The 25,221-nt window shown below is 42.8% G+C and overlaps 1 protein-coding gene across 4 annotated transcripts in view; it reads right to left on the reverse strand.

The window, feature by feature from the left end:
• PCDH7 (protocadherin 7) overlaps nt 1-23,114 on the reverse strand; it is a 297,331-nt gene extending 274,217 nt beyond the window's left edge. For all 4 annotated transcript variants that reach the window (XM_049832000.1, XM_049831991.1, XM_049831981.1 and 1 more), the window contains exon 1: nt 19,884-23,114. In XM_049832000.1, the coding sequence (XP_049687957.1) occupies nt 19,884-23,102 (3,219 nt within the window). In that variant the 5' untranslated portion in view covers nt 23,103-23,114. The remainder of the gene's footprint in view (nt 1-19,883) is intronic.
• Between the last annotated feature and the right edge of the window lie 2,107 nt (nt 23,115-25,221).

Consider the following 25,221-nt stretch of genomic DNA (forward strand, 5'->3'; position numbering starts at 1 on the left):
GAAGAAACACTGCATTATTAAGATCAGATGTTCCTACAATCGCAACAAAACAATACCCCTGTCTTTGGCACATTTATATACAACTTCCATGTGTATATCATGACATAAAATTAATTTACCTGGTATTTTCACTTGACTATAAGATTTCAAGCCATATTTGTTAGATAAATGCCAAATAGAGGACAAAATATAAAACAGTTTAAAAAGTTGTGGCTGCTGCATGCTACCTTAGTTATTAGGAAGGCTATAAAAACTTTCTAGTATCTCAGTTTGCATATTCCTCATTTTGTATGCTTGAATACAGAAACAGCAAAATCCATCAATGTTATTTATGACATGTAATAAATACTACAAGTCCTTTTTTTTTAAATTAACTCTGATGTTTACTCACTATAAAGATTGCCTAGGGCAAGAGGACACAGAAAAGCATCAAAATTTGCTGCAAATCTCGATGAAAGCAAAACATGCATAAAACCTGATGATGATCTCACAGCCTCTTCTATCAGGACAGCATCGCATCACTGCTATCACTTCCATCATTGCCACTTTTTACTTAAAATAACTATGGTAAAGAGCTAATTACCATTTTTAAAAATAATTATATAACCTGGTATCTGGAGAGAATATCTGTAAAGCACCTGCATTTTGCTTACCTTCTGTCATGGTTTAACCCCAGCCAGCAACTAAGCACCACACAGCCACCCTATCACTCCCCACCCTCAGCTGGACAGGGGAGAGAAAATGTAATGAAAGGCTCATGGGTCAAGATAAGGACAGGGAGAGATCACTCAACCAATTACCATCACAGGCGAAACAGACTCAAGTTGGGGAAAATTAACTTAATTTATTGCCAATCAACCAGAGTAGGGCAACGAGAAATAAAACCGAATCTTAAAACACCTTGCCCTCACCCTTCCCTTCTTCCTGGGCACAGCTTCACTCCTGGATTCTCTACGTCCCCCCGCCCAGCAGCGCAGGGGGACGGGGAATGGTGGTTGCGGTCAGTTCATCACACGTTGTCTCTGCCGCTCCTTCATCCTCTTCAGGGGCAGGACTCCTGACTCTTCCCCTGCTCCAGCGTGGGTCCCTTCCATGGGGTGCAGTCCTTCAGGCACAGACTGCTCCAGCGTGGGTCCCCCACGGGGTCACAAGTCCTGCCAGAAAACCTGCTCCAGCGTGGGCTCCTCTCTCCATGGGTTTACAGGTCCTGCCAGGAGCCTGCTCCAGCGTGGGCTTCCCACAAGGTCACAGCCTCCTTTGGGCATCCACCTGCTGCAGTATGGGGTCCTCCACAGGCTGCAGGTGGATGGATATCTGCTCCACCGGGGACCTCCATGGGCTGCAGAGGGACAGCCTGCCTCACCATGGTCTTCTTCAGAGGCTGCAGAGGAATCTCTGCTCCAGCGCCTGGAGCACCTCCTCCCCCTCCTTCTTCACTGACCTGGGTGTCTGCAGGGCTGTTTCTCTCACATGTTCTCACTCCTCTCTCCGTCTGCAATTGCTGTTGCACAGTAACTTTTTCCTCTTCTTAAATCTGTTATCCCAGAGGTACTACCGCCATCACTGATGGGCTCAGCCTTGGCCAGCGGCAGATCTGTCTTGGAGCTGGCTGGCACTGGCTCTGTCGGACACAGGGGAAGCTTCCAGCAGCTTCTCACAGAAGCCACCCCTGTAACCCCCCTGCTACCAAAACCTTGCCATGAAAACCCAATATGCTTTCCCAACTACCCCACTCATTTCCCACCTTTCCAGAAAGCACGTGCAGCCAACAGGGGAGAGGGCAGAAGGATGCATATCTGCACACTTTCAGCAGGCCTATTGCCTGTGTTCCCACCACCTGCTGCCACCATCAAATACACTTGTCCACTTGTCCATGCTCCAACAGTCAAAATGTGCAGAAAAATGGTCTGCACAGTCATTTGTACAGATTAAATATAACATGCACCCAGTAAAATCACAACTGATGTCTGCTTCTGGAAAATCACAGTACAGCTGCAATCTTATCCCAGTTCAGTGACTTAGAAGCCACCTAAGCCATTCTTCTTCTATGATCAATGGAGAGAGAGGTCCAGGAGACAGTATATATCCTAAAGTAGATGGAATAGATTAACTTCTGAAGGTACCTATCTCTCTTCTTTCAACGTGGGCCTAGATAAGTAATTTATGCTACATGACAAGCAAGCTAAAGTGAGACAAAATGGCCTAAGGGCCAAACTACACCTTTTACTAACAAATTTTTAAAAATGTGATTCTTCATTAAAATTGGCATTTGTACCTCATTCTTACCTTGAGAACTCAATCTAATGTACATGTAGAGATCTAAAAACAGTTAAGCATAATTCTATCCCAGTTAATTAAAACTTTGCAGGGAACACAAGAGTTAGACTAGTACAGGGACCTTTTGAAAACCTTATCCGTGTACAGTCAGTGTGCATCTTTTAATAGTGCTAAATAAGACCACTATGCTCCAGTATTAGGCTGAAACACCTACTATATTTTAATAATGAAATATAGATTGAATGTAGAGATCTATTACCCTACTATCAACATAAATCAGTAAATAGGAATTTAATTCTGATGTGGTAAACAGGAGGAAAACTTGTAAGAAATTTAATAACAGACACCGTGTTCACAAGAGAACCCAATCTAAACTTTGTTAAGATGTTGAAATCCATTATACTTCATACACAATTGTATTGTAAGCCATCTCAGTAAACGTATATAAGATACATCCTCTCATCAGAGTAATTTCAAACTGTCCTACAAAAAGGAGCCTAATATTTCTAAAAGCTGAATATAGTAACCTTACAATTTGTGCTTGCTTGCACTTCCCTCAGGATGTACGACAGCACAACCAGATCAGGGAACCTGACCCTCACAGCACTTGGACTCTGACTTGCAGTCTAGAATCCAGAGTGTGGACAAAATTCTGCACTCAACAAGAACACTGGTTCCATTACTGACCTCTGAACTTGTAACATCCTTCTGAAGAAAAAGAATGCTATTATCCACTTCTTATGGACAAGAAATCAAATGCATAATATTGAGGGCATGTCTAGAATAAGACAGATCTGAACCTATGTTAAAGGACACTCATGAGAGCACCCTGTTAACAAGGTCCTGCATTTCTCACATAGATTCTTTCTCACATGGATTCTTCCTGCCCTCCCCTTAAATACAAATGAGAATATTTGGTTTAAAAAAAAACCCAACCCCCAAACCCAAAACATTCCCCCCCCAAAAAAACCACCCCCTCAAAAAAAACCAAAACCACACTTTGATGTGATTTCATTATTTTATATTAATGGATTCATCTGCAGGGCATCATGAAACATCTACTGTTTAGAACTAGCCCAAGACTTTGAACAAGTTTAAGCCCAGGACACAGAGAGAGTATAATAATACCGCATCATACAGTACTACATCATGCAGTAATGTAATGAACTAAATTGTATTACTGGAGACTATGCACCGTGGATAGTAGTTTGCAAAGATTTTTATTACCTCTGCTCCATACTTTAGATGCTAATCATTTATTCTGCTTAAACTCTAACAATAGGTCATCAGTGTGTTTCTATTCCTTTGTCTGTACCTTTCTTTTCTTTCTGTGTCTGCAAAACGCCAACACATAATTTAATAATGAACTGCCAAGAAGACAGGTAAATGTTTACCCAGAATTTTCCAGTCTGAATATCTTTCTTTTAAATTCTCTTAGCCCCCTTTAAGTCTGTGTGATATACCCTTAAACTCCCTTAACCCCCTCTAAGGCTGTGCTATAAACCATGAATCTATTCATAGCTTGGATCATTAATGAGTAAGTATATTCCTTCCTTTAAAAAGAGCTAGCAAAGGCGTAACATTACCTCATTTTCCCCCTTCACTGTCAATTACACACAAAGTCACAGAATAAGCTTCTCACAAATCAGGCTTCCTAGCTCTTGAATTATGGAAAAGTAGAGAAGATGGGCAGTATTTCATTTGTGCTCAAAATACTTAAGCCTCTTTTGGAAAGAAAAGGTTTTGTGAAAAACAGAGGATTAGTCATAAAACTGACATTTCCTCTCTTTACCCTTTAAAGCATAGGTCAGCCATAGGTGTTTGCCAGACTGATTCTGAATTTAACTTGGGGTGTTGATTCATGGAAAGAGAAATCAGCCTGATTTGGGGAACTTACTTTGGTTGGTTGGTTGGTTTGGCTTTGTCATTATTATAACAGAGAAAAGACCCCTCTTTGGGAAAACAGTGTCCAAAATGTCCTACAGACATGTACTGCTATTCTATGGGACAGGGAAATTCTGTAAATTAAGATCTTTCCTATCTTCACTGTCTTACCTTTCACCATATATGCTCAGACCTTAAAATATTTAAGGGTTTGTGGCAGAAGTTAATTATTAAAAAAAAAAAAGAAAAACAAAACAAAACAACACCAACAAGAAACTAATAGTAACATACTTCTAGATCTCCAACACTTTCTGCAATCCAGCAGAAAGAACAGAATTTAAATAATGTTCAGTCTTCACATTTTCTTAATGTTTGACCCCTTGGTGCACAGCAGTATCTTACTCCTACTATATTAGAAAAATAAACTAGTTTGACGGGAAGAACAGAGACTGAAATAAAAATTTAGAAATCTTCACATTGCCACTGGGAAGATAAGACTAAAAACTCAGAGCACGATAACTGGGAGTAGACTACAGATACTATAGGACTCCAATGTACTGTATATGTGAATAAAATTCCCATATATGTCAGTATATATATTCTACTGCCTCCTCAGGAAAAGTTCTCCCTCAGAAAAACGCAAACAATTTAACAGATTGACTTTATTTGGCTCTCAAAACAGCTCTTTGTAAAGCCAACATGTAAGTGATTATTGTAAGGTTCACTAGATTAATTTATTTCATCATTAATTTATTTCAGAAACATTCTATTTATGTTTAAATAAAAGACAAACTGGGGAGAAAAAATTTTGGAAGCAATTGTTTCCATCACAGGTTCTCTTTGTTTTATTCTTTTATTTCTTCATATTAGTTAGCTAGCCTGTGCTTCATGTAAGAGTCCCTTCAAAATCATTCCAAATATAAGCATAGCAAAAAAAGCAGGCAGTCCTAAAAGCATAGAAAGATGCAGCTTTCCTATCTCTATCCCCTAATGTCTTAGAAGTGCACTGCTTTTGATGAAGAGGAAGAAGGTAGAGAGCATCAGTTTTACTTGACAAAGTTCTCTCAAAATATTTTTTCAATTATTTAATAAAAGACTTTGCCAGAAACTAGAGTGCTAGAATGATTAAAAAATAGCCCTTCTTTCTGAGTTCCAAAGAAAATTCTAGAGGGTGAAGAAACAAAGAAATTAAAAAGAAAAAGACAGAACTCTAACTGTTCTCCTTTTTTATGAGAAAAGTCCTGCTTAAATGCTAGGCCTTTCCTTTGGGAGACAAAAAAAATACCTGCAGTTTTCCACTACAGTAAAAAAAGTGGTAGGCAGATAGATGTCCTTCCTACAAGCTGGATTTCCTTTTCTCATGAGATTGTTCCTTTTCCTCCAGAGTACAAGTTTACAATGCCTTAAAGATGGGATACACATTCCAACCTATGAGAAACTTACTGCAGTGAATAGTCAGATTGCCTAATTATTGAGCTAGACATTCACTGGCAGCATATGCCTCTTAGATCTGCAATTCTTTCTTATTAATCTTGTGATGAGTTATAAACTGTTGATTGCAAGCTATAACACCTGCCTTCTAAATAAGCAAACTGGCCTCTCTGTATGTTTTTTAAAAGTTTGAGCTGAATCTCTACTATGTAAAAAAATAGAAAAGACATTAAAATGTTTTCTTCAGAGATTCCAGAACTCAGAGACATGTCCTTGGTCCAGATTAGCATGGCTTTGATGAAGTTCTGAAAATGTGAAAAAAATTACAAGCTCAGTGAGGATTTTAGAAAGGCTGGAGATGGATTCCCTAGAATGATAAAGATAAAAAAAATGATGTACTAACATTTCTAGACATGTCCTTATTCAATCACTTCCCTTATTCAGGACTTTTTCTACTATATACAATAGGATTTCTTTTCTTTTATGGCTATGAAATTTGAAAAGAAATACTATAGATTCAGCATTCAGATTCTTTGTGTTCTGCTATCTTACAGTACACAGATTCAGAATGATGCCTAATTATTACTGAAATCCCTGTTTCTACTCATAAACTAAAAATGCCATTTCGGATTTGAAACACTCCCAGCACACTGTGTATACTGCAATCTCAAAATGGAAGACATGATCTACCACATTTTGATTCATGTAGAAGTAGCTGGGAAGTATACTTTTAGGCAAAACTTGTAATTTAGCCTTTAAACGCTAAGGTGCCTTTAAAAAATTTTATAAACATTCTGCAAAACCTGAAGACTCCTTCTGACCTTTTTTTAATCCCGAACTAGCTATAGTATTTGTTGACCTTTTGTAAAGGACCTTTCTGTATGTGAATACATGTTGTATATACAACAGCATTCTGCACATAAACTCCTAGAGTCCCTCTATGTACATGGTAAGGAATTCACCAGCATTGAGGAGCTGCACATTTCATTATGCACAAAATAACCTTCTCAAACATCTTAACATTAGTATTAAATTAGTACTAAAGATTATTAGCAGTAATAAAAAAAATGTTTAATTTTCAGTAAAGGCAAGATGCATTTTATGACTTCAGGTTTAGGGGCATTTTCTGACCATCTCTTACACTGAATTTATCAAGCTCATAATGATAAATGCGTGTTGTCAGAATCTTTCACTGTCACAGTGTACTGCTGCCCTAACAGCATCCACTCTTGTAAAACAGAACTGCAATCAAAAAGTTCAAAATTAATAGCTGTGAAATCTCAAGCACTCATAAGCATGTGTTTTTATCACTTCCATGCTGTGCAGATCGGGTACTCTTGTTATTTATTATTTGTGACAGTGAACAATTCCCACTTGCTTTAGTGAAAAAGTGAAGAGCTGTTTGCATAACTAGCAAGGTGAAAAAACAGATTTCAAACTGTTGGAATCATTTCACAAAAACAATGTAGACCGAGCAGAAGATAGCTTTCTTTCAGATCACGATAATGTGCTGACTACAGTATGTGTTATTCTACCCTCTATGTATCCCTTGTTTAAAAGCAGCTCGTACAGCATGTTCGGCATTTGTGAAGAGCCTGAAATGATGGAGTCTTGGTACACTACAGGGGTTCCTATGTGCTCCAGTAGTCACTCTCACCATCTTCACACTGGAAAAATGTGAATGCTCATCATGTCTTAATGCAGTAATCTGCATATATGGTATACAGTTAGTATGTGGTCTGCAACTGATCCAGAGAGTACTCTGGCACCCGCCCTCACAACACCTAGCCCACACACCGCCAAGCTAGAGTGAAGCACTACTTCCTGCTGCAATTTGTCAGACAAGCAGTAGAATATGTGATTTTACAGGTGAATACTTATTTAAGTATCAACAGTACTTTACCTCCTAAAGAAGCGACCATTTTAAGAGGAGAAGCTAAAGAAAAAAGCATGGCTATTATGTTTTCCTTGAGACTTTTCTTTGTTTCTTTTCAGAAATGAAACATGGAGATAGTATCTCCAAACAGTATGTATTTCAAATTAAAAAGGAAAGGTTAAAGATAGTCACTGTAACGGTATTACAAAATGTCTCCATCTGATTTAATAGTAACGTACAGGAAAATCTATCATAGATCAGGACAGCGAGTAAGATTTGCCTGTGGGCAGTACTATTATCAGTGCCCAATTAGTTGCAGATCGGAGACACTAGCCTTAGATCTGTTCCCATGCCAGTAATCTGTTTCCTAACTGATTGAAAACCAACGGCTCTTGATGAAATACTATTTATTTAGCTTCAGACAATTTGATTAAATGTAAGGGTAATAATAACAAAACTAGTAATGCCCAACGTGACATGAAACAGGATGGGTCATATTTTAATTGAGACATTTCAGTCAAGAATACAGAATTAGGAAATGAAACAGGATATGTTACATGAGAAGCTTTTATGGCAAAGTCATTTTCTTTCCATTAAAAAAAACCCCCACACCACATTGTGAATGCTAAAAAGAAGTCTTTTCTACTGTCAATTACTATAAACCCATCACAAAGTATGAATTCTTAGTCCTTAATGCTAAGTCTTTCAAATCCTTGGACTTATTTCATTTATTTTTTTTCTTTGATAACAGATGGATTTTCTTTTATCCTTAGCAATTTGCATCAATAGTAGATTGTGAAGACTTATAAATACATAAAGCCTTTTAGAAACTTTTGATAGAGTGACGCTTTAGCCAGTCCTTTCATATTTTTGTAACATTAATTCTCCAGGAAGGTTACTGTATAATTTGAAGAGTTCAGTCACTTTATATATTTAATTAAGAACTAGTAAAGAAAAAATACGTAAATTTAGCAATCGAGGTGCACTAATATTCAGTATTAGAAAGTCGAAGATGAATTTTCAGTTCGTTCAGCAGTGTCTGAAGGGCCAGTTGAATATAACATCTTCCAGTCTCCTTGAATGTCACATAAGTGATAAAATATTTTGCAATATAACGGATACAAAATCTTCTTAATTTATTCTGCACAGAGGAATTTCACCCTGTTGCTTATCTTCTCCTCTGCACTAAAGAACAACCAAAAAGGTCCAGAATACTAGCAACATTTCATAAATAAATATTTAAAGAACCGGTGTTGCACAAAACAGATAGGACAAATTATGTAAGTGTCCAGTGATCTCTGCAAAATGCAGAATGGCAAAGACAGTGCTGTTTTGCAGTTACACAAGTTTCCTTCACTTAAACTAGATCTCTCGTGTGTATTTGTTTTTAATTCATGTAAAAAAGCACATTAAAAACACCACAAGCAGCATTTTTTTTAATAGCATACAATTCCACATATGGACTTGGAGAATTTAAACAGGAGGAGTTACTGTGCTGCACCAATTTATACTGGTTTCTTATCTGCTCAAGGGAGCTGCTGGCATCAAGTCTGAATCTACCAAATGAACCCACCCATTACATAAACCCCCACCCTGGTGAAACACCTGCTGCACCTCAGTGGTAGTTCTTTGTCATTCCTATTAAAGTACTACACCCATCTGCACTCTGGTTAGATATTTCAGATATGTTATTCTATTTTATTTTATAAGTAGATAGTAATAAATTGAGTAAAATACATGACCCAGACCCAGTGTTTTAATTTCTAGGAAAAACACTCATAGTTCAAAGACACCACAAAAGTGGGTACTGCTGTGTTTCACACCCATTGCTGTCACTTTCACTCATATGAATTAACACCTGCTCTAGAAATAGCTGAATGTTATTCATATTCAGAAAAATTCCATTAAAATAAAGCGATAGATTCAGGCCCTTAAGTTGCAGGAAGCAGAATAAAACCATCAGTACATAGTCAGAGGAGACTTCTGAGTGAATTTTCTAGATCTACGTGACAGATCTTCCCCAAGATCTGGGCTGAGGTTCAGTGGCTGAGCATGTAGTGACCTGTCTTAAGTAGAGATTTCTAGTTTCCAGTGCAATTATTCCTTCTGTAAAGGAACTCACAACATTACTTGAAAAAGAAACAAATACTTCTCTCAAAAAAACCCCAATTACTGTCCTACTGTAAACTTGTGCTGCAACTGGAACATAATTACATGCTCATTGAAAATAGCATTTTTCTGATTCAACAGAATGATGGATATCCTCTCTCACTATCACACAAGGCACATGTTATGTCATTATAACCAATTTAGAACACATGGATGGAGATAAGGAAACTCATTCACCATTTCATTACTCAAATTTTATGACAATGTAACTTCACTTAGAACAGGAGTGACATGATAGAGAATGACACCAAATGTATGTTGAAACCAGCAGACATAAAAGTTGTGAACGGTGAAGGTGGTAAAACAGGGATTTAAAATATCACTGTGATAATGTTGAGGCCAGGTGAGGTAACTAATACTTTAATTTGCTGTTGCTCTATTATCTGTATTTCCATTCTTGTCTTTCATCTTTAGAAAGCTTGCAAACTACTGAAGTATTTTCTCTTGTTAAATATAGTGTTTAAAAAAGGACTCCCAAATAAATTAAACAGATTTTCCTAAGCAAATGGCCAGATTTCATGTGAGAGAAGAAGTTTTGCATTATAAAGTGGATATGAATTTTCAGGCCAAGTCTTTCTCGTAAGTACGCCTGCAAGGGGTAACACAGAACTCCACAAAAAACACCGTGACCTATCAGGTGACTGAATAAAGGTAGCTTGCCATGTATACCCTTGCTGTATCATTACTTTGAGTAAGAATGTGTTTAATACTAAAATCGTACTTTTTGAAATGTCATTAAAGCCACATCATTCCCAGAGCCTGTTACAAAGATAATTTTACATTTGGATGTCATACATGATGAAAACCTACTCTGTTATGTTGCAAATTATACATATATACATGCTGATAAGTTAAATGTGGGAGATTTGATGCATAACATCCAAACTGCTCTTCTGTATCTTTTTTTTTTTTTCCTAATATAAAGCAGTCTCTGAATACTATATCAACTGATTTAACTTACAGCAATTGATATTAGTTAAATTTGATTGACTTTTGTGGAACTATCTGTAGGTTAACCTAACATGAAATAGACATCAGCCTGAGAGGTCTGAAGATAAATGGAAATTCAGTTCAGCTAACTGCTGTCAGTATTGTTTCTGTGAAAACAGAAACAGTTTTGTCAATTCAGAAATAACTTCTTAACCTAACATCAGTATATATTTGAACATATATCTGCACATGCATGTTCTATCAACAGAACATTTGAAAATGGTGCCTAAGTTCTTACTAGAAAAATCATTTTCAACCTTGCCAAAATGCACTACATTCACAGAGTGTTTAATTTTATTTTAATTATTGTTTCTTTAAGTAAACCAAAGGATTTAGCGATTGCTTTTTTGTTTGGCCTTGAGCTCCAGCTACAGAAGAGTGTCCCAGAAGACACCAAGGTCTTGCATCATGCACCCTGTCTACACAGCTCTGTGCAGATATCTCAGAAACATTACGGTATCTAAAGTGACACTAGGATGCATATGTTTATATAGTTGAATCCCAGGCAGAACACCATGACAGTGTCGGTAATTTTCTTGAGTTCATTTTTCAGCATAACACTGAACTCGGAAACACAATTCTACGTCAAGTTGTATCCCTGTAAAAGTATTGTCCTGATAAAGGATATTTTCCCCAAGGATAAGCCTCTGAGAATGTGTTAAAGCGAGTCTGCCTCACATGGATTTGGTATCCAAAGGAAGTAGGTGCTGCTTCTCATATTTTACAATGCTCCTAGGGCTGAAAACTCCTTAACATCTATACATGGATAGACAGAATAAATTATGGCAGCCCCTCCTGCTTCTCTCTGAGACGTACTACCACAGAGAAAACATTTGGCACATACCACAAAAGGCACACATTTCCTGGCCACAACCCCAGTCAAGAAATTACTTTTCAGGGAGTTTATGGAGGATTCTCCATAACCATCATGTGACCATGTAATGCAGAAATTTTTATCCTGTCAGGTGACAAATATTTTGTTACTTACAATGTGGTACCATAAAGGAATGGATTCAGACAAGGCTGCAAGATACAATTCTCTCTGAGTTTTTGGCAGATGGAATCAGTATTTCTGTATTCTTGTTCTGTATTCTTGTTCTACCACATATTCTATGAGTGATTTTCAGCATGTCAGCTAGTACCAACCTTCTGTACCTAGTCTTAAAAAACCCGACTTTACATAATCTATAATTTGACCTTATATTATCTGTAGATAATAAAAGACCCTATATCAAATACTTGGATAAATATTAATTTTATTGCTTCCTAATACTCCAAGAGTGCTACTCGCAACAACCCATTTCTTTCATCCAAGGATTACAAACTCAGCCATTAGGTTGTTTGATTCAGAACATAAAATCTGTAACAAAATCTCGTCTGACAGAACAATGTTTGCCTTTTAAAAATATACTCGCTCTTGTCAGTAGTTAATAAGGTAAATTAAGTTTTGAAAGACAAACATAATGCTTTTCTTCAGCTTCTAATAATTGTGTCATTTGTGATCCACTCAGTAAAATTAAGCTATACTTTTGGGGTTATGCTGCAGCATTTTACAAGCTAATGACTGCAAAACAGCTGTGTTACCTAAATGAGAGGATTGTTTGATTGTTATAAACAATAAAAAAGAAAGTACATCACTTTTACATACCTTTCAGTTTTAAATGTGGCCAGAATATTATTTCTGTTCAAACTTCTAAAAAACAGAACTTTTAAGTTTTCCTGTCTTCTCCTTCCACACACACACACAAAGTGATTCCTCCACACTACTCATATGTATTATATATCAAACTTATTCCCTATTTTTTGAGTACAGTCAAAAGTTGCTCTTAATTGTAATTTTAAAACTGTTGTCAGTGAAAGTGGGCACAGAAGAGTGAGCAAATGACTTATGTTAAGCACAGTTCCACAAAGCTGGACAACTCCAATGTGTGTCACTGACATCGTTCAGGAACTTGACTAACTGGTACTTCAGTATAATCACGTTTTAAGATTTTGACATCTGTTCATGACCTACTTTCAGTTGAATATTTATAGAGGAAATTGCACTAAAATAAGAAATGAAAAAGTTTTAAATCCTCCTTTGTCTTCTGTTGTAAATCACATTTTAGATGCCCCAACTAACCTTGGTTACTCTAGCATTATTGTGATACTTTGTCATCCACAACAGCAAAATAAAAGTGACCTTGGAACCTGCACAAGACCAAAATAAAAGTGACCTCTGTTGCCTAAAGTATATGGAAGACAGTAAGTCAGACCTAGCTTTTTCATAGTACGCGTATGTTCTCTCCCCTCTCTTCAAGACATTTTTTTTCATAGAAGTCAAAACTCAAATGGACCCTGTAATTTTATCTTGTCTGCTGTTTGACTCAGACCTTAGATTCACAAATTATTTTTACGTACATTAAGGTTTAAAAATTTCAAACTTTGCAACTAAGTACAAATAAGAAAAAACATGAAAAGATACCAGATACAGGAGAATTTCGGTTTTTACTATTTACCTAGCAACATGCATTTTGTAGGCTAGGAAGCTAGCAAGGCTTGAAAGGACTGGCTATTGTGAGATCAACTGAAAGAAAATAATTTAAAATATTTTTAATAAAAATATTTTAAATATTCTCCTTATACTACTACTGGGCCATGCAGCATACACTGTTAGAATAACTTGAATTGCACAGTCCGCATTACCAACACACTTTTAATTAAACTGCACAGTCAATACACTTGACATACACCCATATGAATGTCGGAGTTTTCTTTTACAATCTTGATTCAAAAACTGAAAGAATGCAAATTTATATAATAATAATAATAAACTTTCTTTTGATTCTGGATTGTAACTGTTGGTCTATTTTTTTTGTTTTAATTATTGATTAAAATTAATAAATCGTATACTCTAGCAAAATCCAAAATCTGATAACAGACGGACAACAAATCTACTGTTCTAGGAAAGAAAAATAAGGGGAGAAAAATGCAGAAATAGCACTGCCTGAGCACACAGTGCGATAAAAACACCTACAAAAAGTAATAAATATTTTTAAGAAGGAGAAATGTAGAACACAAATTACATGGAATGTATTACATGCAGCGTAAGACTGAAAAAAGGAGATTGTTTTGCAGCTTTAACAGTTTCTAGATATCTATTGGAAGCAGACTTGCTTAGAAAACTTAGAAAACCAGCCTGCTAAATAGTGTACCGAATTGCTCATGTGTCTGTATCAATATTTCCTGTATATATAGTCAAGGAAAATGAAAATGATGTGTCCTGTTAAGGTTAGTAATTAAATACTAAAATGTTCAGCAAATATAGGGAAGAGTTCACAGTGCTTGTGAAGGATCTAGTTAATTGACTCATAAGCACAATGTTAACTACTTCTGAAGCCTGTTGATTTTTCTTTTGTATTTTAATGCAAAACCAATTTGATAAGTTTTACATCTCAAAGTAGCTCAGCAGATCCCTAACTACATAAGCCTTCTTGAAAGAAAATCCTTATAGGAAAATGTGCCTGAAGCTGCAGGACAGGTATTTCTCTGAAACACAACTGACAGTTGGTCAAACTAGCAAGTATCCCAAATACTAGTAAACAAGGCAACTGAACATCAAAAAAAAAAAAAAAAAAAAAAAAAAAAAAAAAAAGAGAGAGAGAGAGAAAGAAAGAAGAAACACACTCAGAAATACACTGCTACAGTACAAAGACTGACACAGCAATAGTCAAACTGCTAACCATGGTTATAACCCAGGTTCATATCGGTATGTACAACGCCAGAGAGCTGTCTGAGTTGATAAATCAGACTCTATCCTTTTAAAGATGTTTCTTGCTACCCCTTGCCTATAATAGTACAGTTCTTTACTTATTCAGAGCATGAATCCTCCTCTACTCAGATCCTGTCCCTTTTGGCTTTGCACATCTCCTGGGAGTGCAGAATGATTCAGTGGCAACTCAGTCATTTGCACACTGTACAAGATGATTTTACTGAAGAGGAAAAAAATAAAGACTGCACTTATCAGTGGAACACTTTGTGTTAAATAAAGATAATTAAAGCATCAACAATCCATCTATTTCATGTTTAATTAGCCCCTCTTTCATGATAATTTGTTACTGAAGGTCAAATGTGGGTCACTTTTAAAAACTAATTGTAAAGTATTTAATATAATGCAAACTGAGAAGAGAAAATTTGAAATATACTTCTGTACACTTTGCACCAAACAGTATTAATGTATGAAAGAAGTCGCCAAAGTAAATGTTTATACTTAATGATAATGTTCCCATTTTTTTTCTCTACGTTCACTTAGTGCTACCGTAACGTTGTTATTTTTATGATTATTATACTGTAGGACATTTGCTTAGTTGTGGAAAACTTTATTCTTGAGAGTTGCTTTGTGATTATAAAAAGCAGTCTTTTGAGATAAGCACCTGTGTGTATGTGTGTGTCTGCACATAAGCAAGAAAAAAGATTATGCTTTCCTGCATGGTTAAACTGATTGCTCCCTTGATGGATGAATTTTGGGTCCCATTAAGTCTGCTGGTTATATGTGCATATTTATGAAGAAATTGACCCATTTAGTTTATAGATACAATTCACATACATGATAACCAACTAGTCAAAATGCTTCTACATTGCAACAGACTGATTAATGTTTGAAATGTTATGAAACAAATTAACTGGCTACCGTACAAAGAATTTTCTCATAAATTAATTTCTACATATTTCACTTTCATGGAAATAAGACTTTACAGGAAATGCATCTAGTTTTGACTGGTGTGTCAGGACACACTGGTATCATAAACATTTTTCTTCACTAAACACTACATTTCCAAGGAGAAAATGCATAGGGATAATTCATGAAGGATTACAGAATTGGCCAGGAAGCAAATACCCCAAGTGAAGAAATAATGCTGCTCAGAAATTCCTGTACTGGTTCTGCTTACTGTACCAGAGGTGACCAATATCTTTGAAAAAAAAACCCACAACCAAAACCAACAACAAGAAAAAAACAACAACAACAACCACAAAAAAACCCAAAACCAACAGCACCACAAATGCAGTGTTTTAAGTAGCCAATAATCATTGTTTGTTGAGCAGAACAAGTGAAAAAGAAACCAAGACGACATGATGGCCCAAAAATATAAACATACAAACAGGGTTTAAAAGGCCTGTTCTTCAAACAGTGGTTGTTAACATGCTAATTTCATACTTGTGATTAAAAGTTTCAGTGAAATAAACCTGCTCATATGCCACTATTTTGCACTGTGAAACAAAGTGGGAAAACCAGCATGTATTATAAAGATATATCTGTAACTAACGTGAGAAAATAAACAATTATTTACAATTAAAATCTGTGATTAGAATTATGATTAAGGATGCAACCCTCCAAGCTGCTAAATTATTCTTCTTAGGCACTGAGCTTTCCTTATCTTTGCCTGTCTTTGCTGGAAGTTAGTAGTATTCAGGCTCCTCACAGGCAATGTGCAGCACCTGGAGGGTTCAGGTTTTAAATCTGTGATGCAGAAAAAGACTTGCTTCAACTCATCCCCGTTCAGCAAAACACTTCTGTATAGCTTTAACTTTCTTCAAGTGATTAAGACCTATGGAGTACTAAGTGATTTAACCATTTGTTTGCCATTGAGTGGTTATGTGTTAGTACTTTAGTGAATAGGAGAGAATTAATAAATGGGAGCCTAAAAGAATGTTTGGGACCAATACCATGCTAAATGAGACAAGAATAGGAATCAAACTTGTGAAAAATCTTCTAAAAAAGTGACAGTGAAATGTCAGAAGACTACTGAATACAGAATTTAGTTTTAAACTTTTTCTAAACCACCTGATGTCAAGAAGGAGGACAGTTACATATAGCTTATAGTTTTCTCTGCTGAAGTTCTCCCGTACAGTACTGTGTCAAACAAGATGTATTTGGGAACTCATATAAGAAATTCAATGCATTACCTTTAAAAGGAAGTATCAAATAATCAGAACAAAACCAACTTGCATTCACTAGGGTACACCAGTCGGTCACGTAAGTAGAGACTTTATTTCCTGACTGCTATATTGTATATATACGAAAGTATCAATTACCAATTCTAATTACACTAATGGGAAATTAGTATTGCTCTCATCTCCAGTAACTTAGAGCAGGTACGTTCTGCTGTGTCCACTTATTTGTTCTAAAACTTTATACACCTTCTAATGTCTCCTTAGAACAAAGGGAACTGCTGATGAGTAAATAAAGGCAGCCTTAGAGATTTCAACCAGTCTCCCTATCATGGTCACGTTAATATGCCACTGGTTCTATTTCACATGTGCCGCTGAACTATGTAACAATCTGATGTACACCACATCAGAACCCTGTATCTCAACTGCTTCGCCTTTCTCTCTAAGCAATGTGCTGAGCAAGAGCTCCACGTGGTTTGGGTGTTCAAAATCCTCATGTGTTTTGCCTGATAAACTGAGAAATGCTCCACTGTCAATGTCCGAGACGTGAAAAGTCTACATATTGTTTATGCAAACAGGTCTTAATGTCCCCACTACTATACAAAAGCATGAGCAAAACTATACAAATATCACTCGGCAACAACTTGGGAAATACCCACAGGAAAGTGGTAACAGAAGTTTTGTGCCTGGTAGCCTCTCCTGTAGAGTCTGTTATTTAGCACTACCTTTGCCGTTTTCTTGGGCACTTTCCTTAACTTACGTGCATGCTTTACAAGTGTGCAAATACTTTCTGCATATTTAAAAAGACAAGGCATTAGAATATTGACTATGAACTACTCAGGTAAACTAACCTTCATAACAAACTAAATATTTAGCACAGGAAGACTATTGGCACTGAGAAACTGGTTTTGTAACAAACTAGATAAATAACGGAGCAATTCAGCAAGTAATTCTTTCAGTTTGGTCGTTGCAAGTAAAAGTGTAATAAAGCCATGTTCTTCTACTAAGAAGTCTTCTAATGTATTGCATATCAAAATATATCCTTCAAAAATGTTAAGTAATTCAAAACATATTTCTGTAATATAATCTTAAATAAGTTTGGGGGTTTCTTACCAAGCAAAGTAGTAATTTGTATGGTGTAATCCTTCGCCATTCCTACACCTAGCATGCAAGTCATCCTTTACACTGAAAATAACTTACACTGTGACAGTTTATAATTCATATGTTTAGATGAATTGCAACAGCAAGAAAGAAGTACTATCTGATTAGCGTATGTTCCACTGCTATTTTGTTATTCCAGTGTTCACTAAAATGGCATAATTTACTATGTGCTTAATAAGCCTTAGTAGATGGAAGCTTAGGAACTTTCTTTAGCACTTTTCGTATTTTATACAGACTATTTTCAAACTGAAATTGTAATGTACTCTCCAGGAGAGAGTTAATGAAATGTATCACCCAGAAACTACTCTGTCAAGCATTCTATAAATCCGTATCACTCATAAAACAACATACAGAAAAATATGGGCAGATAGTTCATCAATCACACTTTTTTTGGTGATCTGGGAGGACTGAGTGGCTGATACAATTCATTTTCCTTTACAGTATTTTAAGTATTTCTGAGCAGAATGCCAAAACTGGCAAGACATTGTAAAACGTCAATTGTAGTAGACTAGCAGACATTTCAAAGTATAAAAAAAAGTCGTAGTGTACCATATTTGCATGTTAATAAGTCGAAAAGAAAGCGTTTTTGTCAAACTAGTCAGAATTTCCCTGTTCCAGGCTTGGCTCTGTATTTACACGACTCAGTATTCGTTTATCCCTAGGTTCTTGTGTAACGTGCACTGTAGCTGAGGAAACATTCAGAATATTATCTTACATGGAAAGAAGTAATGGAAGTGGCCAGGTGTTAAGCATCTATCTCATTTTACTATCCCCCAAAGAAAAGGGACCTCTGTTCAGGCTACATAGGTGCCTCGTAAAACAAACAGAACGAAGGCTTTCGCTTAGGAGCGCGATTCCCCCCTGTGCTACCCCTATTCTATTTCAAGGACTGTAAAGAAGTCCCTGCCACCACCGGGTTTAGGCTCTGCGAGCTACCCTGAACGCACCTCCGCCGAGGCGGCCGCGACCAGCGCCGGTCACTCGCGGCGCTCCCGGGCGCACACCTCGCTCGCGGGGGGCTCACGGCAGTCCCGCTCGCGGCAGACAGAGCTGTGCAGCGGCTGGGCTGGCAAATCGGGGCCTCTCAGCTTGAGCGAACGCGTGAACGAACGAACGAACGAACGAGTGAATTTCATGGGATCCACAAGGCGGGGGAGGGGGGCAGTGGAAACCTGCTGGGGTGCCATTCCAAGCTCACTAACATTCACGTGGATTCAGAGCGACTGCTGCAAGGAGCGCAACCTCTGCGGTGCGAGTTAGACCGCAGGCAGGCTTTGTAGATTATTTCAGCATTTTGGTCCTAATGAGCGACGTGGTAATTACAGCCATTAACGCTTCAGCGCTGCGCCTGCGAATCCCCTCTCACCCAGAGCTTTAGGAAGCGTCAGGCGGGCGGCAGCCCCCCTTCCCCAAAACACCTGGCTACCGAGGCGAAACTTTCCTCCCTCGCCGGAGCTCTCTCGCTCTGGGGCTGGGAAAGCATCACGGCGGGGGAAGCGCCCGCTGCGAGCGGGACCGGCCGCTGAAGCGGGGCCGGGGGGGGGGGGGGGGCGGCAGGACCGCGGGGGAGCACGGGGGGACGGCGGCCCCCCTGCGTGGGGGTTCCTGACACCCCCTCCCCAACCGCCGGGATTGGCCGGCGGCTCACAAAGGCATCTCGGGTTGCCTTACAGCTAGCTGCCTGGGCTGGCCACCGAGTCCCCGGCCCGCCGCCCCCCGCCCCCCCCCCCCCCCCCGCGGCCGGCAGCCGCTGCTCCTGTCTGGGGGGGGGGGGGGGGCGGGGGGCGGTCCGCGGTCCCGCCGGCGCCCCCGTCGGTGCGGCTGCACGGACGGGCCGGCTGGCTGCCTGATCTGGAAAGCGGAGGCACTGATGACAATCCCGATGGTAAAATAAAGCTCTCTGACTCTCCTTCCTGCGTGCTGCGTGCGGGTCCGGGCGCCTGACTGCCGGCGGGGGGGGCGGGGGCCGGGGACACCGGGCTGAACGGGTCACTGAGCCTGACGGTCGTGTCTGCTTGTGCCGGTGTGGGAGGCGGGGGGAGGCGGGCACCGCCGCTCCCTCACCCGCTGTGGGGGTGTGTGCGTGGGGGTGCGTGTCTGCGTGGGTGTGCGTGTGTGCGTCGGGGGCTCCGCGGGGCGGTGCGCGGGCCGCGGCGCTCTTTCTTACCTGTTTGCTGTACTTGCTGCTGGCCTGGCAGCTGTACTCGGAGCAGTGGTCCGACCCGATGGAGATGTTGTCGCCGGCGCCCACGAAGGTGTTGGCCGGGGGCAGGTCCTGCACGGCCTGGTGCTTTTTGCCGGCGGTGGGGGACTGCGGGTGCAGCTGGACGGTGGGCAGCGGCGAGCTGGACTTGTAGTGCCTGGCCAGGTCGGGGCTGCCCGGGCCGCCATTGACCGAGCGGTACCGCCCCATGCCAGGGCTGTCCGAGAGCTTCTCGTTGACACTGTCGTAGCGCTGCCCGTTGGGCTTGGAAGCCTCGACGGTGACGATGCTGCTGTAGAGGGGCTGCTTGCCCTTCTTGCCTTTCTTGTCCTTCTTGGGCTTCTTGGCCTTGTCGTGCTGCTGCGGGGTGAAGAAGTCCTCGTGGTCCTTCTTGCCGGCCTCATAGCCGTGTTTGCCCTTGGAGCGGCAGTAGCGGGCCATGACGACCACCAGGATGAGGAGGATGACGGTCATGATGCCAGCCACCACGCCGATGACTATGCTAAGCCGCTGCTTGCTCAGCTCATAGCTGGGGTCACCAGCGATGTCCTGGGCTAGGGGTGTGTGGAGGCTGCGGGCCACCTGGCTCTCCACCACGGTGGCGTTGGACAGGCTTTCGTTGACGAAGACGTGGAGCAGGGCAGTGGTGGACTGGGGCGGCTGCCCGCTGTCATTCACCTGCACCACGAGGCGGTGCAGGCCATAGTGCTTGGGCGCCAGCTTGCCCACCAGCGACACCACACCACTGGCTGGGTCGATCTCGAAGAGTTTGAAGGGGTTGCCCCCGACGATGCTGTAGTTGAGGTCGGCATTGAGACCGGTGTCAGCATCGGTGGCCACCACTGTGGCCACCACAGTGCGCATGTTGCTGGAGGGTGGCAGCACAGTGTAGGAACTGTTGCTGGGGAAGGTGACTGTGGGCGCGTTGTCGTTCTCATCCATCACGAAGAGGGACACGGTGGCGGTGGCAGAGCGTGGCGGCTCGCCTCCATCCACCGCCTTCACCTTAAAAGTGTAGCTCGTCTGCTGCTCCCGGTCGAAAGAGACAGTGGAGAAAATAGTTCCGGTGTCATTCTCGATGGAGAAGATGCCGGCTGCCTGATCGTGGTCACCAGGCTGGATGGAGAGGCTGAGCTCGGCGTTGCGGCCCTTGTCGAAGTCCATCACAGTCACCATGCCCACGGGGCTGTTGGGCTGCAGGTTCTCCTTCACATAGAAAGTGAACACGTCCTGCATGAAGCGTGGCTCGTTGTCGTTGCGATCCGCTACACGCACCACCACCGTGGTGGAGCCCTGCAGCGACGGGACCCCCTTGTCCCGGGCCGTCACCTGGAACTCGTAGGTGTCGCGTTGCTCGCGGTCCAGCACCGCCTGCACCGACACGTCCCCGGAGTCAGGGTCGATGCTGAAGATGCCGCCCGGCGCCTCTGAGGAGAGGGGCGAGGCCTCCAGGGAGTAGGTGATCTCGGCGTTCTTGCCACTGTCCGCATCCGTGGCGACCACCGTGGCCACCCTCTCGCCAGGCAAGTTGTTCTCCGGGAAGGAGACTTCCAGCACGGCCTGACTGAACACGGGAGGGTTGTCGTTAGTGTCGCCGACCCGCACCAGCAAGGAGTTGTTGCTGGACAAGCTGGGGCTGCCCGAGTCCACAGCCACGATCACCACGTTGTAGTCGCGGACAGCCTCGTAGTCCAGAGGGGCCGAGGTGTGGAGGAAATACTTGCGCTTGTTCTGCGGCTCCCCTTCGCCCTCGCTGGCCGGCTTGAGCTGGAAGGGCACGTCGCCCACCACGGTGCAGGTCACCACGCCGTTTTCACCTTGGTCCCGGTCCGAGACCTGCACTAGAGCGATGGGGGTATCCACTAGCACGTCCTCGGCCACGCTAGCCACCCCGTCCCGGAGCGGAATGCGCCCGATCTTCCGGATATCGATGGTGGGCACGTTGTCGTTCTCGTCGCGGATGTTCAGCACGACCGTGGCCTTGTCCGTCTTGGGGGGCTGGCCCCGATCTCGGGCCATGACGGTGAAACGAAGCTGGTTCACCTCCTCCCGGTCGATGCGGTGCAAGACGCTGAGCCAGCCGGAGGTCTCGTCCAGCCGCAGCAGGCGCCTGACCGACTCGGTGGCCGCCCCGAAGACGTACTCGATCTGCCCGTTCACCCCCACGTCCAGGTCGGCGGCTCGCAGCTGCAGGATGGGGGTCCCGGGGCTGCTGTTCTCCGCCAGGTCCGCCTCGTAGACGCTCTTCTCGAAGCGGGGGCTGTTGTCGTTCACGTCGGTGATCAGCACCCTCAGGATAGCCTGCGAGGAGCGCGCCGGGTCGCCGCCGTCCCGCACGCGGAGGCTGAGCTCGTAGGAGTCCCGCTGCTCCCGGTCCAGCGCGCCCTTGACGATCAGCTGCGGCTGCTTCTCCCCGTCCAGGGTGTCGGCCACCTGCAGCTCGAAGACGCTGCTGCGGGCCGCCGCCTCCGCCTCCTGCCGCCGCTTGCTGCCGCCGGGGTAGAGGGCGCTCTCGGAGGCGGCCGCGGCCGCGGCCGAGCCCGCCCCCCCCGCGCCGCCGCCGCCGCCGCCGCCGCCGCCGCCGCCGCCGCGGCGGCCGCCGTCCCCGCCGGGCTCTTGCAGCAGCTCGTAGCGCTCGATGCCGTTGCGGCCGAAGTCCCTGTCGGTGGCGGTGGGGAGCAGGTAGAGCGTCCCCACGGGCCGGTTCTCCTCCACGGTGAGCGTGAGGACAGGGGAAGGGAAGGTGGGGGTGTTGTCGTTGATGTCCAGGATGATGACCCGACCCTCGAAGAGGTCCACCCAGCTCTGCGAGGGGCCGATGACCGACACCTCGAAGTCCAGGAAGCACTCGTTCTCGTCGAAGATCATCTGGCACTGCGGCAGCTTCTCGCGGTCGATGCGCCGCTCCGTGGTGCTCAGCTCCCCGGTCATGTTATCGATCTTGAGATAGTCGGAGCCCGATTCCAGGCTGAATGTCACCTCTCCGGAGCCCGTCACGATTCCCAGGTCGGAAGCCACGTTGCCGATGCGGATGTCGGCGGGTCCCTCCTCGGCCAGCCGGTACCTCAGGAGCTGCTTCGCCGCTGCCAGGCTGACCCAGAGCGGCGGAGGCAGGAGGAGCAAGAAGCAGCAGCAGCAGCAACAGCAATGCACAAAGCCAAGTAGAGTCCGCATCTTCCTCATCTTCCTCGCACCGACACCCCCCCCCCCCCCCCCTCACTCCCACCTGCCCCCCGGTAAACTCCCCCGGTAAGCCAAGAGAGCGGCTGAGCGTCCGGGCGATCAATTATAAAATCCTTCTGTTCCTGGAAACTTATTGTCTCATGTCTGGTGCAATTGGTGGTCAAAACCCTGCCGCTGGCTCCCCTGCTGCTCTCCCTGCCTTCCAGTTGCGATATACTTACAGTTCACGGGACAGTGTATTTTGCTTTTTAAAGATTCATCTCGGTAGATAGGATGGGATTTTCCTCCTCCTCCCCCTTCTCCTCCTCCTCTCTGATTTTACTGTAATCACTTTGCGAGGTTTGCAATAAAAGCAGGAGCAGCACCGTGCGATTTGAAGCCCCCCCAGGTCGTCTTCTTCGACACTAGAGTTAACTACAATTCTCTCTCTCTCTCTCCTCTCTCTCTCTCTTTCAGCCGTTTACGACCAAGGCATTAGCTTTATTCTTCCCTCTCTCTGCACACACACGGGGGGGGGGGGGGGGGGGGGAGAAAATGTGATTCGCTTTATTCAAAGGGCTTGTGTCCGCAAAAACTCCAAATCCTCTTAGCAATGGGCAGTTCTGTAAAAAAAAAAAATAATTTAAAAAGGTAAAGAAAAAAAAATCCCAATAATGTCGGTAGCTGCACAGTTGATAGGAGAAGAACCCCCTGTATTACAGAGCAGTCCACAGAATATCCCCTTCGGTTGGCAGAAAAGCACCCAAATCCATCTTCAGAGATCGCCTAAAATGTTCAGCTCTTTCTCCGGAGCGGATTTTTTTTTAACAACTCTGCGCAAGGTCATTAGTCACAAAGCAACGATACAGAAACTGCAGAAGCCGTTTGCCCAGAATTTGCAAGGCTGGAGATATGAACATACACACACAACAGTCCCAAGTTTGTTTTTGCATCCGCAGTTTGTGTGTGTGCCTTACCTGCATTTGCACTGCATGTGTTATAGCAATCTGGATCTGCAGCACTGAGAGCGATTCACAAATGAGATTGCAGTCTCTCTCTCCCCCTCTCTCTCCCTCTCTCTCTCTCCTCTTCCTTCCCGTCCCAATGCAGGTAACCAGATCTGAACTTGATCCTTTCAGTTCAAAGGTTAGCAACAAAACTATGTGTCCAAAGGCGATTATTGGTCTCTCGTAAATATACCCGGAGCGGAACAAGATGTAACTGGATCCCCCACGTGAATTAACACAGATTCTGAATTACATCCATATAAGCGGAATGGCAAAGGGGAGGGGAAAAGAGCCGCGACGCGATTAAAAAAAAAAAAAAACAACCAAAAAAAAACCCCAAAACAACAAAAACCCAAAACAGAGTTCTATTTGCAAATAAAATTATATCAGTCAGTTGTTTCCTGTGATCTGCACCGCCACGGTGGGTGAAATCTGCAATTGTGTATTCCCTCCTGTGTCTTTCAGAGAAGTGTGGATCAGGCGCTTTCACGGCAGAGCGGCTTGTGCTTTAAAATGTTGAATGGCAACTGAGAAGCTTCCCACTCGGAAAGAAAAAAAAAAAAAAAAAAAAGCAGTAAACCGGCAAGTTTGCCCAAAGTGGTGGGAGCTGCTGAAGCCTCTCTCGGTAGCTCTTCCCTGACGCTGCAGCAGCAGAGCCGCCTGCGCTACATACACACAGAAAGAGAGGGAGAGAGAGAAAGAGGGAGAGCAGAGAGAGAGAGAGCGAGAGTGAGGGAGGGAGGGAGGGAGGGAGGGAGGGGGGGAGGGAGGAGGAGGAGGAGGAGGAGGAGGGAGGACGAGTCAAGCGCTGCACTCCAGAAAGCCCAGCCTTACCCTCTGTCTCTGCTGCTGCTACTGCTGCAAGCGGGATAGCTGCTCATCGCAAACCACCAGTTCAGTCCTCAAACCCGATCCTCGTTACACGCCCGAGTGTTGCTGCTGTTGCCTCCTCAAACCCGTGATCTGTAGTGATTCTCTCCTACCCTTTCCCTCCCCACCTCCGCTGTAGACTGTGAACCGAGCAACGATTTTGAAAGCAAATATTTATTCGCTTTTCTTTTAGGCAGAGCTGGTGCACGTTCGGGGCTCTGCATTTTGCGGAATCACGCTGGTAAGAAAACTCGTTTCGCACA

Source organism: Accipiter gentilis, chromosome 3 (assembly GCF_929443795.1).
Source record: "Accipiter gentilis chromosome 3, bAccGen1.1, whole genome shotgun sequence".
In the NCBI taxonomy this organism is placed as follows: Eukaryota; Metazoa; Chordata; class Aves; order Accipitriformes; family Accipitridae; genus Astur; species Astur gentilis.